Source organism: Rhea americana, unplaced genomic scaffold (assembly GCF_003343005.1).
Source record: "Rhea americana isolate MKP2758 unplaced genomic scaffold, rheAme1 scaffold_10, whole genome shotgun sequence".
NCBI classification, from domain to species: domain Eukaryota; kingdom Metazoa; phylum Chordata; class Aves; order Rheiformes; family Rheidae; genus Rhea; species Rhea americana.
In genome coordinates, this window is record NW_028185039.1 from 7,786,377 (window position 1) to 7,801,829 (window position 15,453).

The 15,453-nt window shown below is 37.0% G+C and overlaps 1 protein-coding gene across 1 annotated transcript in view; it reads left to right on the plus strand.

The window, feature by feature from the left end:
* Positions 1 to 15,453, plus strand: part of APOLTP (apolipoprotein lipid transfer particle homolog) — a 95,873-nt gene that overhangs the window by 67,455 nt on the left and 12,965 nt on the right. Inside the window, exons 47-60 of the mRNA XM_085300681.1 lie at positions 383 to 499; positions 2,281 to 2,454; positions 2,859 to 3,066; positions 4,402 to 4,568; positions 5,944 to 6,056; positions 7,151 to 7,232; positions 7,716 to 7,853; positions 8,594 to 8,756; positions 9,622 to 9,743; positions 11,204 to 11,344; positions 12,058 to 12,171; positions 12,564 to 12,692; positions 13,116 to 13,277; positions 14,310 to 14,474. Of these exons, the coding sequence (XP_085156807.1) occupies positions 383 to 499; positions 2,281 to 2,454; positions 2,859 to 3,066; positions 4,402 to 4,568; positions 5,944 to 6,056; positions 7,151 to 7,232; positions 7,716 to 7,853; positions 8,594 to 8,756; positions 9,622 to 9,743; positions 11,204 to 11,344; positions 12,058 to 12,171; positions 12,564 to 12,692; positions 13,116 to 13,277; positions 14,310 to 14,474 (1,995 nt within the window). The remainder of the gene's footprint in view (positions 1 to 382; positions 500 to 2,280; positions 2,455 to 2,858; positions 3,067 to 4,401; positions 4,569 to 5,943; positions 6,057 to 7,150; positions 7,233 to 7,715; positions 7,854 to 8,593; positions 8,757 to 9,621; positions 9,744 to 11,203; positions 11,345 to 12,057; positions 12,172 to 12,563; positions 12,693 to 13,115; positions 13,278 to 14,309; positions 14,475 to 15,453) is intronic.

Below are 15,453 nucleotides of genomic sequence, written 5' to 3' on the forward strand. Positions count from 1 at the left end.
AGTCCGGTTAAGAATTGACTTTCTTTGATTTCACTGAGTGTTGGACAGGCCTTACGGGTACTGAACTACCAACTCTCATGTATCTTTCAATCACTCCTACTGCATAATCCCTTCTAGCAACAAATTTGTTAGCAACAGTGATCTGTGATTTCCATTTGTAAACTGTATCACCTGTACTTTTCAAGTATCTTCCCTTGGTGCAGCATACTCCCTTTTACAGTACAGAGATGTGTAGTGAAGAACTAACTTTTGTGTACGTCACGTTTTTTGAAGTTTTAGTAATTTAATGTGATAGAAACAGTACCTAAAGTTAATCAGAACAGTGTCAATATCAGAGAGATGTCGCAGTTGAGCTCTGTCATATTTTATTTGGACTAAACAGATTACAGAAGAACTGAGCCTTGTCCGGAAGTTGGATAGTATATCTCTTAGCTACAAACTTACTCATAACATAGAAGTACTGAAGACGCTGCAAATAGAAGACAGGATTGAGTTGCAGGTAAATTATCAAACAATGACAGAGGAGATGGGCATGTGGTCTAGAATCAAGCCATTAAACAAGCAGAAACTGTAGAATTTGAATGGGAAAGAACAGAGGGTATAGATAGGACTTTGTACAGCGCTTGTTATGTAGGAGAAATTGTTGTCTCCTTGTCAAAGTAAGTAGAATTCTACTCATTCAGTTGTTAACTTTGGCATCTTTCTCATGTTTTCACTTGTGTTATACCATCTTGCATCAAGTCACAGCGCAGACTTCAAAGTTGCCTTACAATTTTGCTTCACTTAAAAGTCAAGATTTACACAGGAAAAAAAGCTTGATGCTGTTAAACGCCGCCAAAATAAAGCAAACCATAACCACAAATTATTTTCTACCTGACCTAGCAGGTACAAGCAGCAAAGTTTGTTCTTCACAATTTAAAATACGAGCTAATGTTCAATAATGTGCCTTTCTTCTGATTAAGGTGTCTGAATTGATACACAGTCTCAGCTACTTTCTCATTCATAATCTTCTCCAGTCCTATGCTGTTCCTTATCTGTGCTCTAAGTTGGGCCTTCCATACCTTTATTTCAATTGCCACAAAGAGCAGCGGTGTCTTCTGTCCTTCTGCATAATTTGAAGTATGGTGGACTATTCATTATGAAAGTCCACTGCAGTCCCATTTTGGATGTGCAAGACTTTAACTGTAGTTTTCTGTGCAGATGAATGGTCTGGGATATTTGCAGACTGTACCTACACGTACACGTGTATTTGAATGATCTGGGATAACGTGTTTCAGTGGTAAAATGAAATGTCACTCTCTACTGGACGGTGACAAACCAGTTGCTTTCTTGCCATGCACATTATATTCTTGACCTCTGCAACCCATCAGAAGCAGCAAGAAGTTGGGGAAGACAGTCTCTAAGGGAGGTACTGAGATGGTCAAGCAGGTTGCTGCTTAGGCTCTTGATGGAATAAGGTTTTTGTGAATTCAGATATCTTCCCAATATACATAAGTCAGAATGTCTGCTCCTGGTTTAATGACAGTTACTATCTTTTTTCMTTTTTTTTTTCCTTCCTGCTCCTTTTCTCTCTCCGTCTACCCTCTCCCCTCCTTTTTTTTTTTTTCTTGTCTAAAATTCAAGGTGGAGAGGAGCCCAGAAGCTAGTTTTATTCTTGAGAGATTCAGGGAATAGCTTCTTGAACCAGAAGTTTTATAGGAAGAACAGGCTGCAGGTTGGCTGCTGATCTGTGGAGAGCCAAGGCCACACCTGAGCTTTTGCCCTATGTGTTGCGCAAGGGGGGCAGTGCATTTTAGCTAATATACCTAGTCTGTCTGATAGGTCTGCAGTGTACCATGTTATCAACTAGATGGAGGTGAATGCTATTAAAATGGTATTAAAATTTCAGGGTTTACATTCAGAATGATTGTCTAGCATATTTATATATTTGACAAATACAAGCCTACAGCACAACATTAGCTCTTTATTAATCATTTAACCACCTGAATAGGGTTAAGGTAAGGACATACTGGAGAATACTTGTTAAATTGTGGAAATCAAAAAAAAAAAAAAAAAAAAAAAAAAAAAAAAAAAAAAAAAAAAAAAAAAAAAAAAAAAAAAAGGAGCTTTCTTCAACACTAACTGTGTTATGTTACAAAACAATATGACACAAGTTTTTACTGGACCTTCATTTACACATCTTTGAGCTGAAACTCCCCAAACCAAAGAAAGAACTCTGAATAACAGTAGTTTTTCTTTTTACAAAGGTGCCCTTTCACAAATTATCATTGTATCACACAGACTATCTTGAACCTGAAAGCAATCAAGCATTTAAATATTAAAGTGCACTATGGTGATTACCTGATGGTTCTTGAAGGACAAATCCAGAAGTCTGAAACAAGTACTGACATAACTGGGAATTTTCAGCATACTTGGCCATGGTTGCAACAAGCGAGAGTACCAACATCTTTACAGGTAGTTTTTTATTTTTAAGAAAATGAAAATTACTGTCCTTTTTTATAATGTAACAGCCCATAACTTGAATAAGGACTACCATTGTGTAAGGTAGAGAATGAAAGATGAAGTTTTCTCCTGATATTTACAAACAATGGATGGCTAAAACATCACCTACTAAAATACTAAGAATTTATTAACTGCCTAATTTTTGAATGACGTCGTTCCATTCTGATCCATTCCGTTCTGGATTTGAAATTGGAAAGTCAGAGATGAATTATGAAAGGCTAAGTTTTTTTGTTAATGGATGGATTTTTGAAATAAGCATAGACTAGAGAAAACTCATTTCCATTTGTCATCTGTTTTGAAATTAAATAGTATTTAAATGGTATTTCAAAGCCATAAATCTTCCTGTCTTGTTTTAGATAGATGTGTTTTTTCAAGGAAGAAATGCTACTCGAGAAAGACGTATGCGCATTGCAGCTGGAGAAACATCAGTCACATACATAATAAACTCTTATTATATTGGTAACCAAATAGAAATTTTTTGCCAAAGTGTACATAACAGTGAGACGTTACAGGCATCTGGCTACCCTAAGACAATCAATCTGATTCTGAGTTTACAGAAATTAGGTAGGTATGTGCTGTTCCTTTTGCAGTTCCTGTTACGTACTAGCTCTGTGAGGATGTTTCAGCTGTTTCTTTAACAGCTACAAACTGATTTGCTAAGCTTTGCTGGTAGTACTTTAAAAGGAACAATTTTTCATTGTCTGCAAATAAAACTGTCATTCTTATACTTCGTATGTTGTTAGTTAGGTTTCAGAAAAGATTTTTTTGAGTTATGACACCTAGTAAAATAGGTGATCCCCAGGATACTTTGCTGCATGAACTAAGGAACTGTGCAGTTCAGCATCACACAATGAAACTTGTTGTAGAGCATAAAAAGTGTGAATCCCAGTGTAATTTTAAGTGGTTATTGAAAATAATTTTAAATAATTTTGCAGGAGTTAAAGATATGAAAGATAAGATTGTCGCTTTCTGTGTGTATGTGCATGTTCTTTAAAGCTAACTATATTTGCTCATACATTTGTCCATTGTCTGGCAAATATTGAGCAAGTGCTTAATCTGGTTCATGGCATGCTTTGATTTGTATCATAAAAAAACCGCAGAAGTCTCAAAATCCACCAATACCGTTTACCAGTGTGGTACCTTGAAAAGTTTCTGACAGACTATAAAAGAGTGGTAATTTATCAGTAATATGATCTCCTGATGGGGCTTAGTAAGGATGCCGCAGCAACAGGAATGGTGACATGGTGGACACTGATGCTTCTCAAAGGATATATTAGGATGGTACCTGCATCAAAAGCAAAGGCTTAATAAGCGCTTACTGGTCATGTTTCAGGACAGCCACTGGAGTAGTCAGTGTATGACCATTTACACACCCATGACTTTGTCTTCTCCCTAAAAATTTTTTGGGTGTCAGATCTTCTGTCTTATTTTTATTTCTTACCAATCTGTATTTTTTCCTTTTTCAGATATGGGAAGTTGGTAGCAAAATGTGAAGGAAGGCCTTAAGTCATGTTGTTTGAGCTGTCTTGGTTGCTGTCACTGAGACTGAGGGAGTCGTTAGAGGTTGAAAGAGGCTCAGAATTCCCCTCTAGAGGAAATGGCTATGACGTTCTGAGCGTCTAGCACAAAACACTACTGTCAGGAACTGACTTGTCACTTAACAGTTATACATGAGTACAAACGCTCTGTTAACTCAAGGCTTGATATATTCAAGGATATCCAAAAAGTCCTGAATTTTACTTCAACTCTTAAAACAACAGACTGCAACTATGTCAACTTGAATGAGATTTTGAATTTCATTTTTGATTTTTCAGTTGAGGTTTTGGTTTTATGCAAGCAGTATTGAAATGCCTTATAAAAGACCCTACAGACTGGCCCCATTTTGTCATTTCCATTTAGAAAACAAAACCAAGACTACCTGTGAAGTCCAGTATGATGACAAAGATATAACTGTGAATATGGATRTTGATGCAGACTTTGAACTGTATGGTACATTTGAATTCATGGCAGAGGTGAAGCATTCAATATCACTTCTCAGGCATCTGGGACTTCCCTTCTTCTTTAAGGTAATAAACCACAGATGTTTTGTTGTGCTTTGGTTATAGATGTCAGCCAAATTACAATATGCAATAGTTCTATTAGGCTCTCCAGTGAAATTATACTGGGTTTATACAAGTGTAGATGAGAGGGCAGTTGGCTTAGTTTATCTTTGTTTAACTTAAGTATACAGCTAATGGTCTGTTTCTGAGCAAATTCAGGATGTTTCTGAAATCTGTTTTCTCATGGTTAATCACTTCAGAAAGGAGCTTATTTACTGTGAGTTCTGATGGTCGTTTCCTAGCTGGTACAGGTTGCTAGTAAAGTAGAAAGGACTTTTGGTAGAAAACAGCTTTCCTTCATGGCTTGGTTAAACCATTTGTAAAGTACATGTCAAAAGTTTTGCTTCACTGTCTCTCAATGCATACAGTCTAATAAACAGAACTATTTTGTATTCCCAAAATATGCAGTGGGGTCAACAAAGGTTGCACCTGTTCATCTCTTGGGAAGAAGTATTAGTTGAAATATCTCATTCTCTCTTGGCAGGTAGTACACAGGACAGCACATCCAAGTCATTTATTATCTTTTCTTGAAATAAGAGGATTTGTAGCTAGGATACAAGCATAAAGGTAGACTCTTCTGAAAATAAATATTAGATCACTGTTAAACCTGCAAATTATGTGTCAGTGTTTGAAATGAATATTTAATGTCAGCATTTTATTGAAAAAAAATGACATATAACCCCCTAGTTCTCCTACCTTAGTCTTTGGTGAAATGTCTTTTTATCCTCTAAATGTTCCAATGAGAAAAACAGACTAGAGATGTTAATTCTGTTACTCAAGTGCAAGGTATGAATGTTAGCATGGGGCTTAAGACCACTGTTCCCACTGACTTTGGTAAACACAATGTGTTGATGTCTAAGTGGGAGAGGATGCTCACGCTCCTAGAGGGCTTGTTTAGCAGTTTCAGGATAAAACCTGATGAGCCAGCAGCTGTGGGAATAAGAAGATACCTTATACTGGAAGATTTGTGCAGCTCAATTTTATCAAAAAGCAGAGGAAAGGTGATTTCAATACAGCGTATGAAAGAGAATAGTAGGTATTAAATGGCTCTTTAATTTAGTGCGGGAGACTCTAGGGGCTCTAGACTTAAACCAGACAAGGACACATTGAAAGTATGGCTAATATTTGACAGCAGTGTAACTGAGTAGCTATGGAAACACACAGAAAAAAAAAAGGGGGGGGGATATCTGTTGATGCTTTTGGATTAAGTCTAGAAGGCATGTCTGTCTGGAAGATAAACTTCAGTCAAAATGGTGGTTTTTAGTCAGTCAAGTAATTGGGCTCAAGTTAGGTGAGATGCTGGGTAGAAGCTATGGCCTGTGACTTTTTTCCTCCCCCACAGATGGCAATTCATGAAGTCCTGACTGAAAATGAAATTACAGGAGCTCTGTGGCTGACAAGTGAACAAAACACAAGCTTTTCCTTAACCATCAATAGAAAAAATGACCAGCAAGGGTAAGAGGGTCATTTTCAACATTGTAAAAATATCACTAGACTGCTGAGATTGTATGGAAGAAGTTATTGTTTTCTTTGCCAAAGCACTGGTGAATCAGCTACTAAATCCTTGATTAAGCACACAGTCATGTCACACAGTCTGTGTACTGGAGGAAATCTGTGAAGAGCTGCAAAAGCTTCCTGTCTTGCCCCCAGCAGTTTCGGGTATGCTTGTCTTTTTGCCTGCCTCTACTGGACTATGCCATAGGACAGTGAAAGGATCTAGAAAACTCAAGGTCTGAGCCATCCAAGTACGTAAGAAAGTGCCTTAATTCCATACAGGTGTTTAAATCCAATCATGTACTTTTAGCACAGTTGACCTGTGTGAAAAGAATGGAGGGACATTCAACTTTCTAAATTGCTATAAGTATGGCTGTACCTACTGTGCTAATTTTCCTGATTCTTTCTGTATTCTGAAAGTTTGGGGGATTGTTTRAGGAAGGATGAATACTTTTCAATAATTATTTATTTCAAAGGTATTACTATTCAATAACGTATGTCTAAACAGAAAGACTGGATAGAGTATACGCAAAATTGTAGGCTTTTAAAGTTGTTTAAGATGTGTAATATTTTCAGAGTTATACACTTGAAAGGGTATTTTGGATACTTCATAAATAAGATACAGCAAAAGATCATTGCATGAAAAGTCTTTCCAATTCTGTTAAAATATCTAATAATTGTGAATTCTAAACGTGGAAACCATTACAATGTGTGTGAAGTCATAGATTCCAAAATACAAATCTTGCTTCTAAAAATCGGAGGCGTCTACTATGATAGTCCGAGTAATTTCTGACCTAGTGGGCCACATGCTATCCTAGGAATACATGGACAGACTTTCCACTGAGGTCAGAGAGGGCGCTGCTGTTCGGTCTCCTTTGCCTCTGCATGTGGGCATGCAAAAGCCTGAGCTGGTTAAGCAAACGTTCAGAGGAAGGAGCAGCTGTTTGTAACTCCATAGAGTGGAGGCTTGGAAACTACTGAGCTGAACTTACGTTGTCAGTGAGAGTGGAGTTTCTGAAATATTGCTGAACAAACAATATGTTTCTTCCCTTTAGTGAAGAGCTGATTTTAAAAGCCTTCCAGAATCTTCCCTTTTTTCTACAGTACTTCCCCAGTGCAGCAGGACTTTCTTCCAAGGTAACTATGTGCAAGTTATCCATTGCATACATCACTACACATTAGCCTCACCTAATACTGTAGAAGTTGAGCTGCATTATTTCCAGTACTAGCAGCTCTGATCTTGGTGTTGCTGTTGAGGATGTTGATGCTTTCCAGAGTTGCTAGCATTCAGAAGCTACTGCAGGGGATTTGTTCTATTTGACTCTACTTCAGTGCATCTACATAAATAATGAGATCTATTAGAGTCATTCCAGGGATGTGTTTAATTATTCTAGGTACTAAGTAAAGAGGGATTGGGTAGAAGACAGTTCTGGATAGTCAGTTTGTGTGGTGGAGCAGTATACAGAAGGAAGGTTGGGCAAGGAAGATGAATGGGGTCATTTGTCAGTCAAATGCAGCACACTGTTAGGCCTGCAGTAAGTGCTCATACAAACAAATGCATTTCTTATGTGCTCTCTTTCTCTCTTTCTCTCATTTTTAATTAAATGGGAACTTCAAAAGGTAAATTATGATGCAAGTGAAGCAGAAGGCAAATTCTTCCTCAGGATGGAAAAAAAAGATTTCAATTTTACAACTAAGCTGAGTTTTATTGGGACTAGCTATACTACCATCATTGAAATGATGCACACAATGCCTCAGGTTGGTACCATCAGCTCAAATGGCAAAAGTCAAGCTGTGAGAGGCAGTATTCAGGATGCTGCCAAACCATGAAGGTCAAATCCAGCTCCAGCTGCCTATTAGGTGCTTTGCCCTTGATTTCTGCAGTAGCAGGACCAAACTTTTTGAATGTTGATTAGTTGGGTGTCCAGCAGCATTAACTGTTGTTTGATATTTGTGTGTGCTTTTATAGACAGAGCATTGTATACATAAATATATAGGAAATAGAGGAAAATAATGTATTAAAAACTGAGCTACTGCGAAATTTTATTATGCAGTTGCCACATACTTTTCTTTATAAATAAGGAAGAAAAGAGGTAGCAATATCTATTATCGTTTGTAATATCTACTGGATTTTTCTTTAATGCTGGTGCTGTTGCTGTAGTAAGGAGAATATTATAATATTACTCAGTGAGCTACAGAACCAAATACATAATAAATGAAGCCAAATATTGTAAAGAGCATACTCTGCCTTTTGCTTTCCATTCTTTGAGCAGATGACTTTCTGTAGAAATGAAGGCAAAGAGAAATGCATGGCTGCTTATACAAAAGCAGTGATTGCATGCTTCAGTTAAGCATTAGGGTGTCATTGTATTAGAGCTTTATACACGCATTTCTATAGATGGAACACTTAAGAGTGCACGGTACCAAAATTACACATTTAGATTTTAAACTTTTCAGGAGATTTAGGATTTAATGTGTTTCCCTTCTTTTACTTTCAGTTAAAAAGTCTTCCAAGGCAGCTCATGTTCATGACAGTTTACCAAAAAAGTAATGGGACACGTATACTGAGACATATTGCTCTTTGGGATGGCAAAGAGGTAAAGGTAACAGGCAGCTACAGTGGATTCTTCCCAAAGTTACCTGGAGGACATAAAGTTAGTGGTAGGTTTCTAAACTCTCTTGCAAGTGCTGATAGCAAACTATAAAATAAACAGAGTCACATAAATCTGATTTTAAAATGCATGTTCAAGTGGTTTCAGTCCTTATAAGATCTTATTTGCTTCAAATTCACTGTGAACTTTGGCTGTTAAAAATGCCATTTGTGCTTTGTGGACATGGCATGTAAAGCTTAAAATAAGTATAAAGAGGCACATCCCACCTGCCATTTTTTTCTGAATATTGACCTTTTGAATTTGGAGAGTCAAAGTATTTCATTTTTGTTTCTCTGTTTTTCTTTTTTTCTCCTAATTTAAATTTAATTTTTGTTGTTTTGCTCTCTGCTGGTTCTGAGACTTTTTTTAGAAACTATAGTAAATTCTGTTACCTTAGTATAGCTGGGAGCTGCAGGGAGCACTGGCCATGCTTGCTGCTGTCTTGAGGTTCTAAACCTTTATGCTGAGGCTGTTATCTGAAAATACAGAAAATAAGTGCACTTTTCAAGAGTGTTAAAACATCCCTCTTCCAGTCTAAGGTCGTTTAAGCTTCATAAAGACGACTTCCCTGGCTATTCTTGTTGCAGGTTTCTTTAGGTGTAGACAGATCTTTCGATTATTGCATGTAAACAGTGATTTACTGGTAAGTAGAGAACTCTTCTTTTTCCTGCTGCATTTCTTCAGCAGAAGTCAGCACTCTAAAGTCATTATGTGTGTTGGTGTGGTTGTGCGTGTGTGTGTGAAAGCCAAGACATATTATATTCTTGCTCTCTGGGAACCAACTGTTGCCCTGCTCCTGGTGCGAGCAAGTCCTGTGCCTTTTTCTTTATCAGAAAATGAGCAGTCAAACTTAGATTTTTTTTTTTTCGTTCTAGTGGAGCTTTTCCATCCTCTCTCCATCCCTTTCCCTTGGCATACCAGGCTCAGCATATATATGGAGCATTCAGCACAGAGTCACCAGGATGATCTAACTCTTGTCTGGAATGACAAAGACCAGGTAGGTATGGCAGCTCAAAAGAAATGTATGTATGTCAGGACAATTATGGTAACTGTCCAGTGGTGTTTTTCTTTTAAAGGCGTTAAGCAAGTCAAGGAACTGAAGTAGGAGGCAAAATGTCCTCTCTCTTGGATGCATAGGATACGATGACTATGAAAGATAAGCAGTGCGTATTCTTGTTGGAAGTATTATTAATGCCATACTACTTTGCATGCAGCAACCCCACATGCTGCTGCGTAGCCAAAAGCAGTTAAATACATATGGTTCAGAGCACTGAATTATGGACATTCTCTGCCCTGTGAAGGGCTCTAAAAAGGCAGCATTTGAAAGCAGATGGAAAGAACAGCATAAAAGAAAGAACGGTCTGTTTAAAACAGACTGGGAAAAAGAAATAAAATTTAAGGCAGCAGAGCAAGTTCTAAGGAATTCATAGCAGGACTTTGAATTACAAGCGCTGACACTAGTGTGAGGCTGATGTGCATGAAGAACTTCTTGTATGGATACATGCTGTATGCACCCACATTAAAGAGTGACACAGACAAGCGCTAAGCATTTTCAACATTGTTGCATTACTGATTTAATCAAAGCTCTTTTGCCTTTCTTTTTTTCATTCTCCTTTATCAGTGAAAATAATACCTTTGGCAAAAAACTGATGTTACAGGAAAAACTTTTTTTTTTTAAGTAAGCAAGCATTATTATTTTAAAATAAAAATAATAAAAATGCAGGTAGACTTAGGAAAACTTTGGTTAAAGTGATTTTCAAATGTGATCAAACTGGTGAGCTCACTGACTTGTAACAAATGGTGCCTACTTTAAATATATGTATGAAATACAGGAGTACGAAGGCTCTAAACAGCACCCTGGTGAAATACTACATTATTTTCTGAATGAAAAAAAAGGTAATGCATAAAATGTGTTGATCATAGAGAAACATAACTTTCTGAAAAGAATCTGACTTCCTTAAATACTTTGTTTACAAAGTGCTATAATTCAAAATTTGACTTAGAAATAGTAAACATAACTATTTACATTAAAATGTAGGCAGTCATTTTCAAGTGACATATAATACCTTCCAGCAGCATTATAAAATTTAATTCCTGATTCTGCAAATGTTTGTTCTTGTGCTTAAACTTAGCATGCTTTGACTAAGTGCTCTGCAGCAGTAGAGCTCCTGAAAGTGCCTGAAGATGGGAGCAAAATTAAGTCTCATGAAACTTCGGCATGGTTCACAATCTTAGTAAAAGATAGATGAAAGTTTTGCTTCAAGCTGTAGCCATATGGGAAATTCAGGTAGCAAGAATGTCCTTATTTGAACATTAATTTGTCTAGCTTCTTTAAGAAATTACTTCATTAAGCACATTTTTCATTTGAGGAAAAGATAGAGAAAAATCTTTCTGCATGTAAATGTCAGTATGTGAGAGGTTTCTCATGTTATTTTTACATCTGTTGATATTGATCAGGTATCAGCATCATCATCGCTGAGGTTTGGAAGAGAGCATATAAGCTGCAGAGCTGCTGTTGCCCACCCATTTAATTTCAGTTTGAGGCAACTGGAGGTCAATTCCCTCTTGAGAAGAAGAGGCAGAAAGTACGACCAGCAGGTGAGACAGTGAGAAAAGGCGCAAGATACTAACCTGTGATGCAGTGTTTACTGCTAGTGTACCTTTCATCCCAAAGAACTACACAACCGGATTATCATCTGGAAAATTTAAAGAACACGAAGTGCTGCTATTTCCTGGTGTCCAAAACACCAGCAGTGTTTATTTTCTAAGCTTTCGCATATGCTTTTCTCAAGCATAACTCTACAAATTGTTGTTAGATGATGACATCTGGCTTGCACTTTTAGCACTGACCCACTTCAGGTGGTAAGAAGCCAGAAGAACACAGGTATCTACCCAGAAATTAGTAAGGACAGTACTGTCCACAAAGGGATGAACAAACTTCTGTTCTACAAAAAAAGGCCAGAAATTCTTTGATCCTCATGTAGAGCAAAACTATATTTTAGGACTTTATAGAAATTTGCAACACAAATGGGAAAATACTGTGTGAAACCAGAAAGGCTTTAAAACACAGTTGTCAGGTATGCTTGCAAAGCATGTATTGGGAAAAAAGGAAGAAGAACTACAGAAATAAGCCTTCAAAAACAAAGAATATAGAGTATTTTCTTTCTGAACATTGTAAATATAATGTAGCATTTGCATTGCTGGGACAAGACACTTGCATGTTAATCCAGCAACTGCTAGCACATTCTGCAGGTTCTTCTGCTATTTCTGTGCCTTCTTCACTGGAGAAATCCCATTTCTTATGGTTTTAGGTGCAGCTCATGTGGAATGGTGGGCAGCCTGCTAACATCACTTTGACCTTGGAAGATAAATCAGAGATGAATATCACTGCCTGGGATGCTTGTATGATGCTCTCTTCAGGTCAGGTATGAGTCTTGGATTCTAAGAAGGGTTGGGTATAGCTAACTTCCTGTCCCTCAGACTTGCAGATTGCAATTTTTTTTCTATCTGTTATCATAGGAAAACCTTTTACTTGACAACTTCTTTTCCCTTGTTTTGGAGGAAGAAAAATAAAACCTAAAGAACTCTCCTTCATGTTGCCAGATACATTTGTATTTAGGATGCAGTCTCCTCAAGAACAAAATCATCAATCTCTTAAGTTTCTCTGTAGAGACTGATGCAGTCTTTTAGAGACCTTTCTGTGGTTTTCACAAGGATGTATTTTTGCACATAAACATACTTTAAAAATTTAATAATACTGAACTAACTTTTTAGAAAACTATTAATATGTATGTCCTTTTTTCCCACCCTCTTCCAGCTTCAGAGAGTATTAAGTATGGGATACTTTAATGCATGTGCGTCTCTGGAGCAAACAGCAGTGTTGTTCAATGAGTATCTAGATCTGAACTGGGATGACAAAAAATTCAAACACAATTTGACTTACAAGGTAATTCACCGTATTTTTTTACAGAATCTGTTCTTGATAGATGTGAATTTCTTTGTTAAATACAATTTTGAATAGATTTTAAGACAGCTTCTGTAAAGCCTCTTCTTTTATGAAATACCACTATGTCATTTTGCAGATGATGACCTTTTATGTATTTCTCTTTGCATAGGAAGAAAGATAAATGTAGAATAATTAAGAATGAATAAGTTGTTATGAAATAGAAGCCTCATTTTTGCCTTAAATTTGCAAGACCTTTGAGGTGACTCTGCAGAGTGGGGCCCAGTAACAGTTGCCAAGTAGAAGTTTTATCTTTAAACCCTAAAGCTACAGGGGACAAGATGAAATTGAGAGCTGGGGGAGGGGGCAGGAGGGGTCTATGGTTCTGCTGTCTTATTTAAACTTTATTTTCTTGGTATATTGCAGAGAAACAGATTCTTGTACCCTGATAAATTTCAGTTAGAAGCCACTTTGGAAAATATTTTCCTGACTTCGTGCACTAAACAGAATATCCTGGGTAAAATAGAAACAAACTACTCATCCTGGCTGGCCTATTATATTAACTTTGGATGCTTCGAACTCCCAACTGTAAGTGTCTCATGAACATATTAAATCTATTTCAAATTTAATTTAATTACTGGTTTAGAGACTGAGTTTTTCTCAGCTGCAACTTTTCACAAGAATTTGCATTCTTCTCTGACTTAAAAAAAATATAAATAAACAATGTCAATTGATTGGAGAAGAAAGATCACATTTGGCACTGTACTGTTACGTCTTTTTCTATAGGCCCTGTTATGGTTGTAAACATTCCCACTTCCTCCGTGTTCTTTCTTTTTTATTCCTCTCTCAAAGGTCTTTTAATTTCATATTTCTGGAGAATACCAAAACAATCTCAAGGGTGATCAGAAAGGAAATTAGAGAGGAATAAAAGTGCTTTCCTTTCCCTGTAGGTAAAAGTTTTTACTCTTTTTTTGCCTGTTCTGCTAATAGCCATGGACATTCAAACCTTAGTGTAACCCTGTAGTTGCCATTTATTTTTAGATTACACACACAAACTGAAGACCCTTCCACAAGTTTCCTTATATGCAAATTTGACCCAAGGGTTTAATGTAGATATTCACAAGAACCATAGAACTTTGTTCTGGTAACCAACATGGTCTCATTCCAATTCCAAGTGGCTAAAACTGCTCTCAGTTGGCTGTCTTGTTTACTGTCAGAGCAGGTAGGGCCCTGTTAGTAATGAGAAACAGCAACCAAATTCTGATGCTAATGAAAATTTTCTCCAAGATCAGGGTATGTTATTTCCTGTGTTTAATGGGAAAAATGTACATTCATGTCACTTTAAAATTAGGTGCATCAGTATTCCTTGAATCCTTTTGTTCAAAGGCATGTATCAAAATTCTGGCTAGAGTAGTTGAGAAGCATAAGGAAAAATTAATTTGACTTGTCTTAGTAGAATATAATCATAGGTCACCTGTTCATCTTGTCTTAGGCTATAGTTACTGAATGTGCTATGCTAAACCACAGAGTGTGTCAACAGCTTTATAGAACCTCTTACTATTTTGTCCAGAGCTTGTTTCTGTGGAAGAATTAAGTTTTAGTACCTTTTTTCATATATAGGTAATTACTTTCTCTGGAAGACATCAGCTCAACAAAGGAGATACTGTTTTGCAATCAGAGAGCAGATTCCACATTGCTGATCATGGAAGACATGATGGGTTGATTGCAGTATCCTTAAAAAATAAGAGCACAACTGATATGAAGAACTATTATGTGGAGATTGAAGTGAGTTTCTTACTTTGTTAGCATTTTCTTTTCTTTTAAAGGCATACTGCCATCTAGTCTCTGAACTGATCAGGTGCAGGCAGTGACTTATAAAACAAGGAAAGTACAGGCTACACAAGGAAATGTTTCAGATTGCTGTAGAAAATTTGTTTTTACAGTAACAGTAACTCATTGTATATGCAGTATGTTCAAGAGAGAAAGGAACGCACCACCATTAGTTATCTGCAGAATTCAGTGACAGATGCAGTAACCGTTTATCAACGGGATATATGCAGTTTTTCAGAGGCTCTCTTATTCTAGCTCACCTTCTTCAGCATAACTGGTGAGGCATGTAAAGGCATGACAGCAAAAAATAAAGTGAAATAAAATAGGAGATTCAAAGAAAGTGTTATTTACCAGGAAAAAAAAAAGAAAAAAAAAAGAACTGACCGTTCTGAAAAGGGCACAGAACAGCTGAAATGATGAATGTACAGAGATGAATCTCTTCCTTTTTCTCTCTGTTCTTTTGTTTTGCCTTTGTTCTTAATTTCCTGTGAAATGAGTAAGGTAGAGGAGCTGATGGTGGCAATGAGAGTGGGATGGAAGAGTGGTGTGATCAGTGCCATCCAAACTTAATGAGAAGGAATGTGGGCAGTCAGTCATAATTAACTGAAACAATAGAATGTCCCTTAAAAAAAGATGAAGATTTAAACAGTTATTCCCAAGCATTACAGGATAAGACAAGTACTGGATTTTTCCCCCTCTCTCCTTAAAAGGAAGGGAGATGAAAGAAGTATGAGCTGCTTTACTTGGGCTTTGTGTATTTCTTGTTTTGGAATGAATGGCACGAATTAATAGCTTCCTAGGGAACTGACTGTTAGATTGTATTTCTTTCATTGCTACTATTAAAAGACTGTCCACAAGCCTGGCTGTTTCTGTGATTCCCTTGTGCTACCTAGTCACTCAGCTCTTGAGCCAGTCATCCTACTGCTCATGCCTC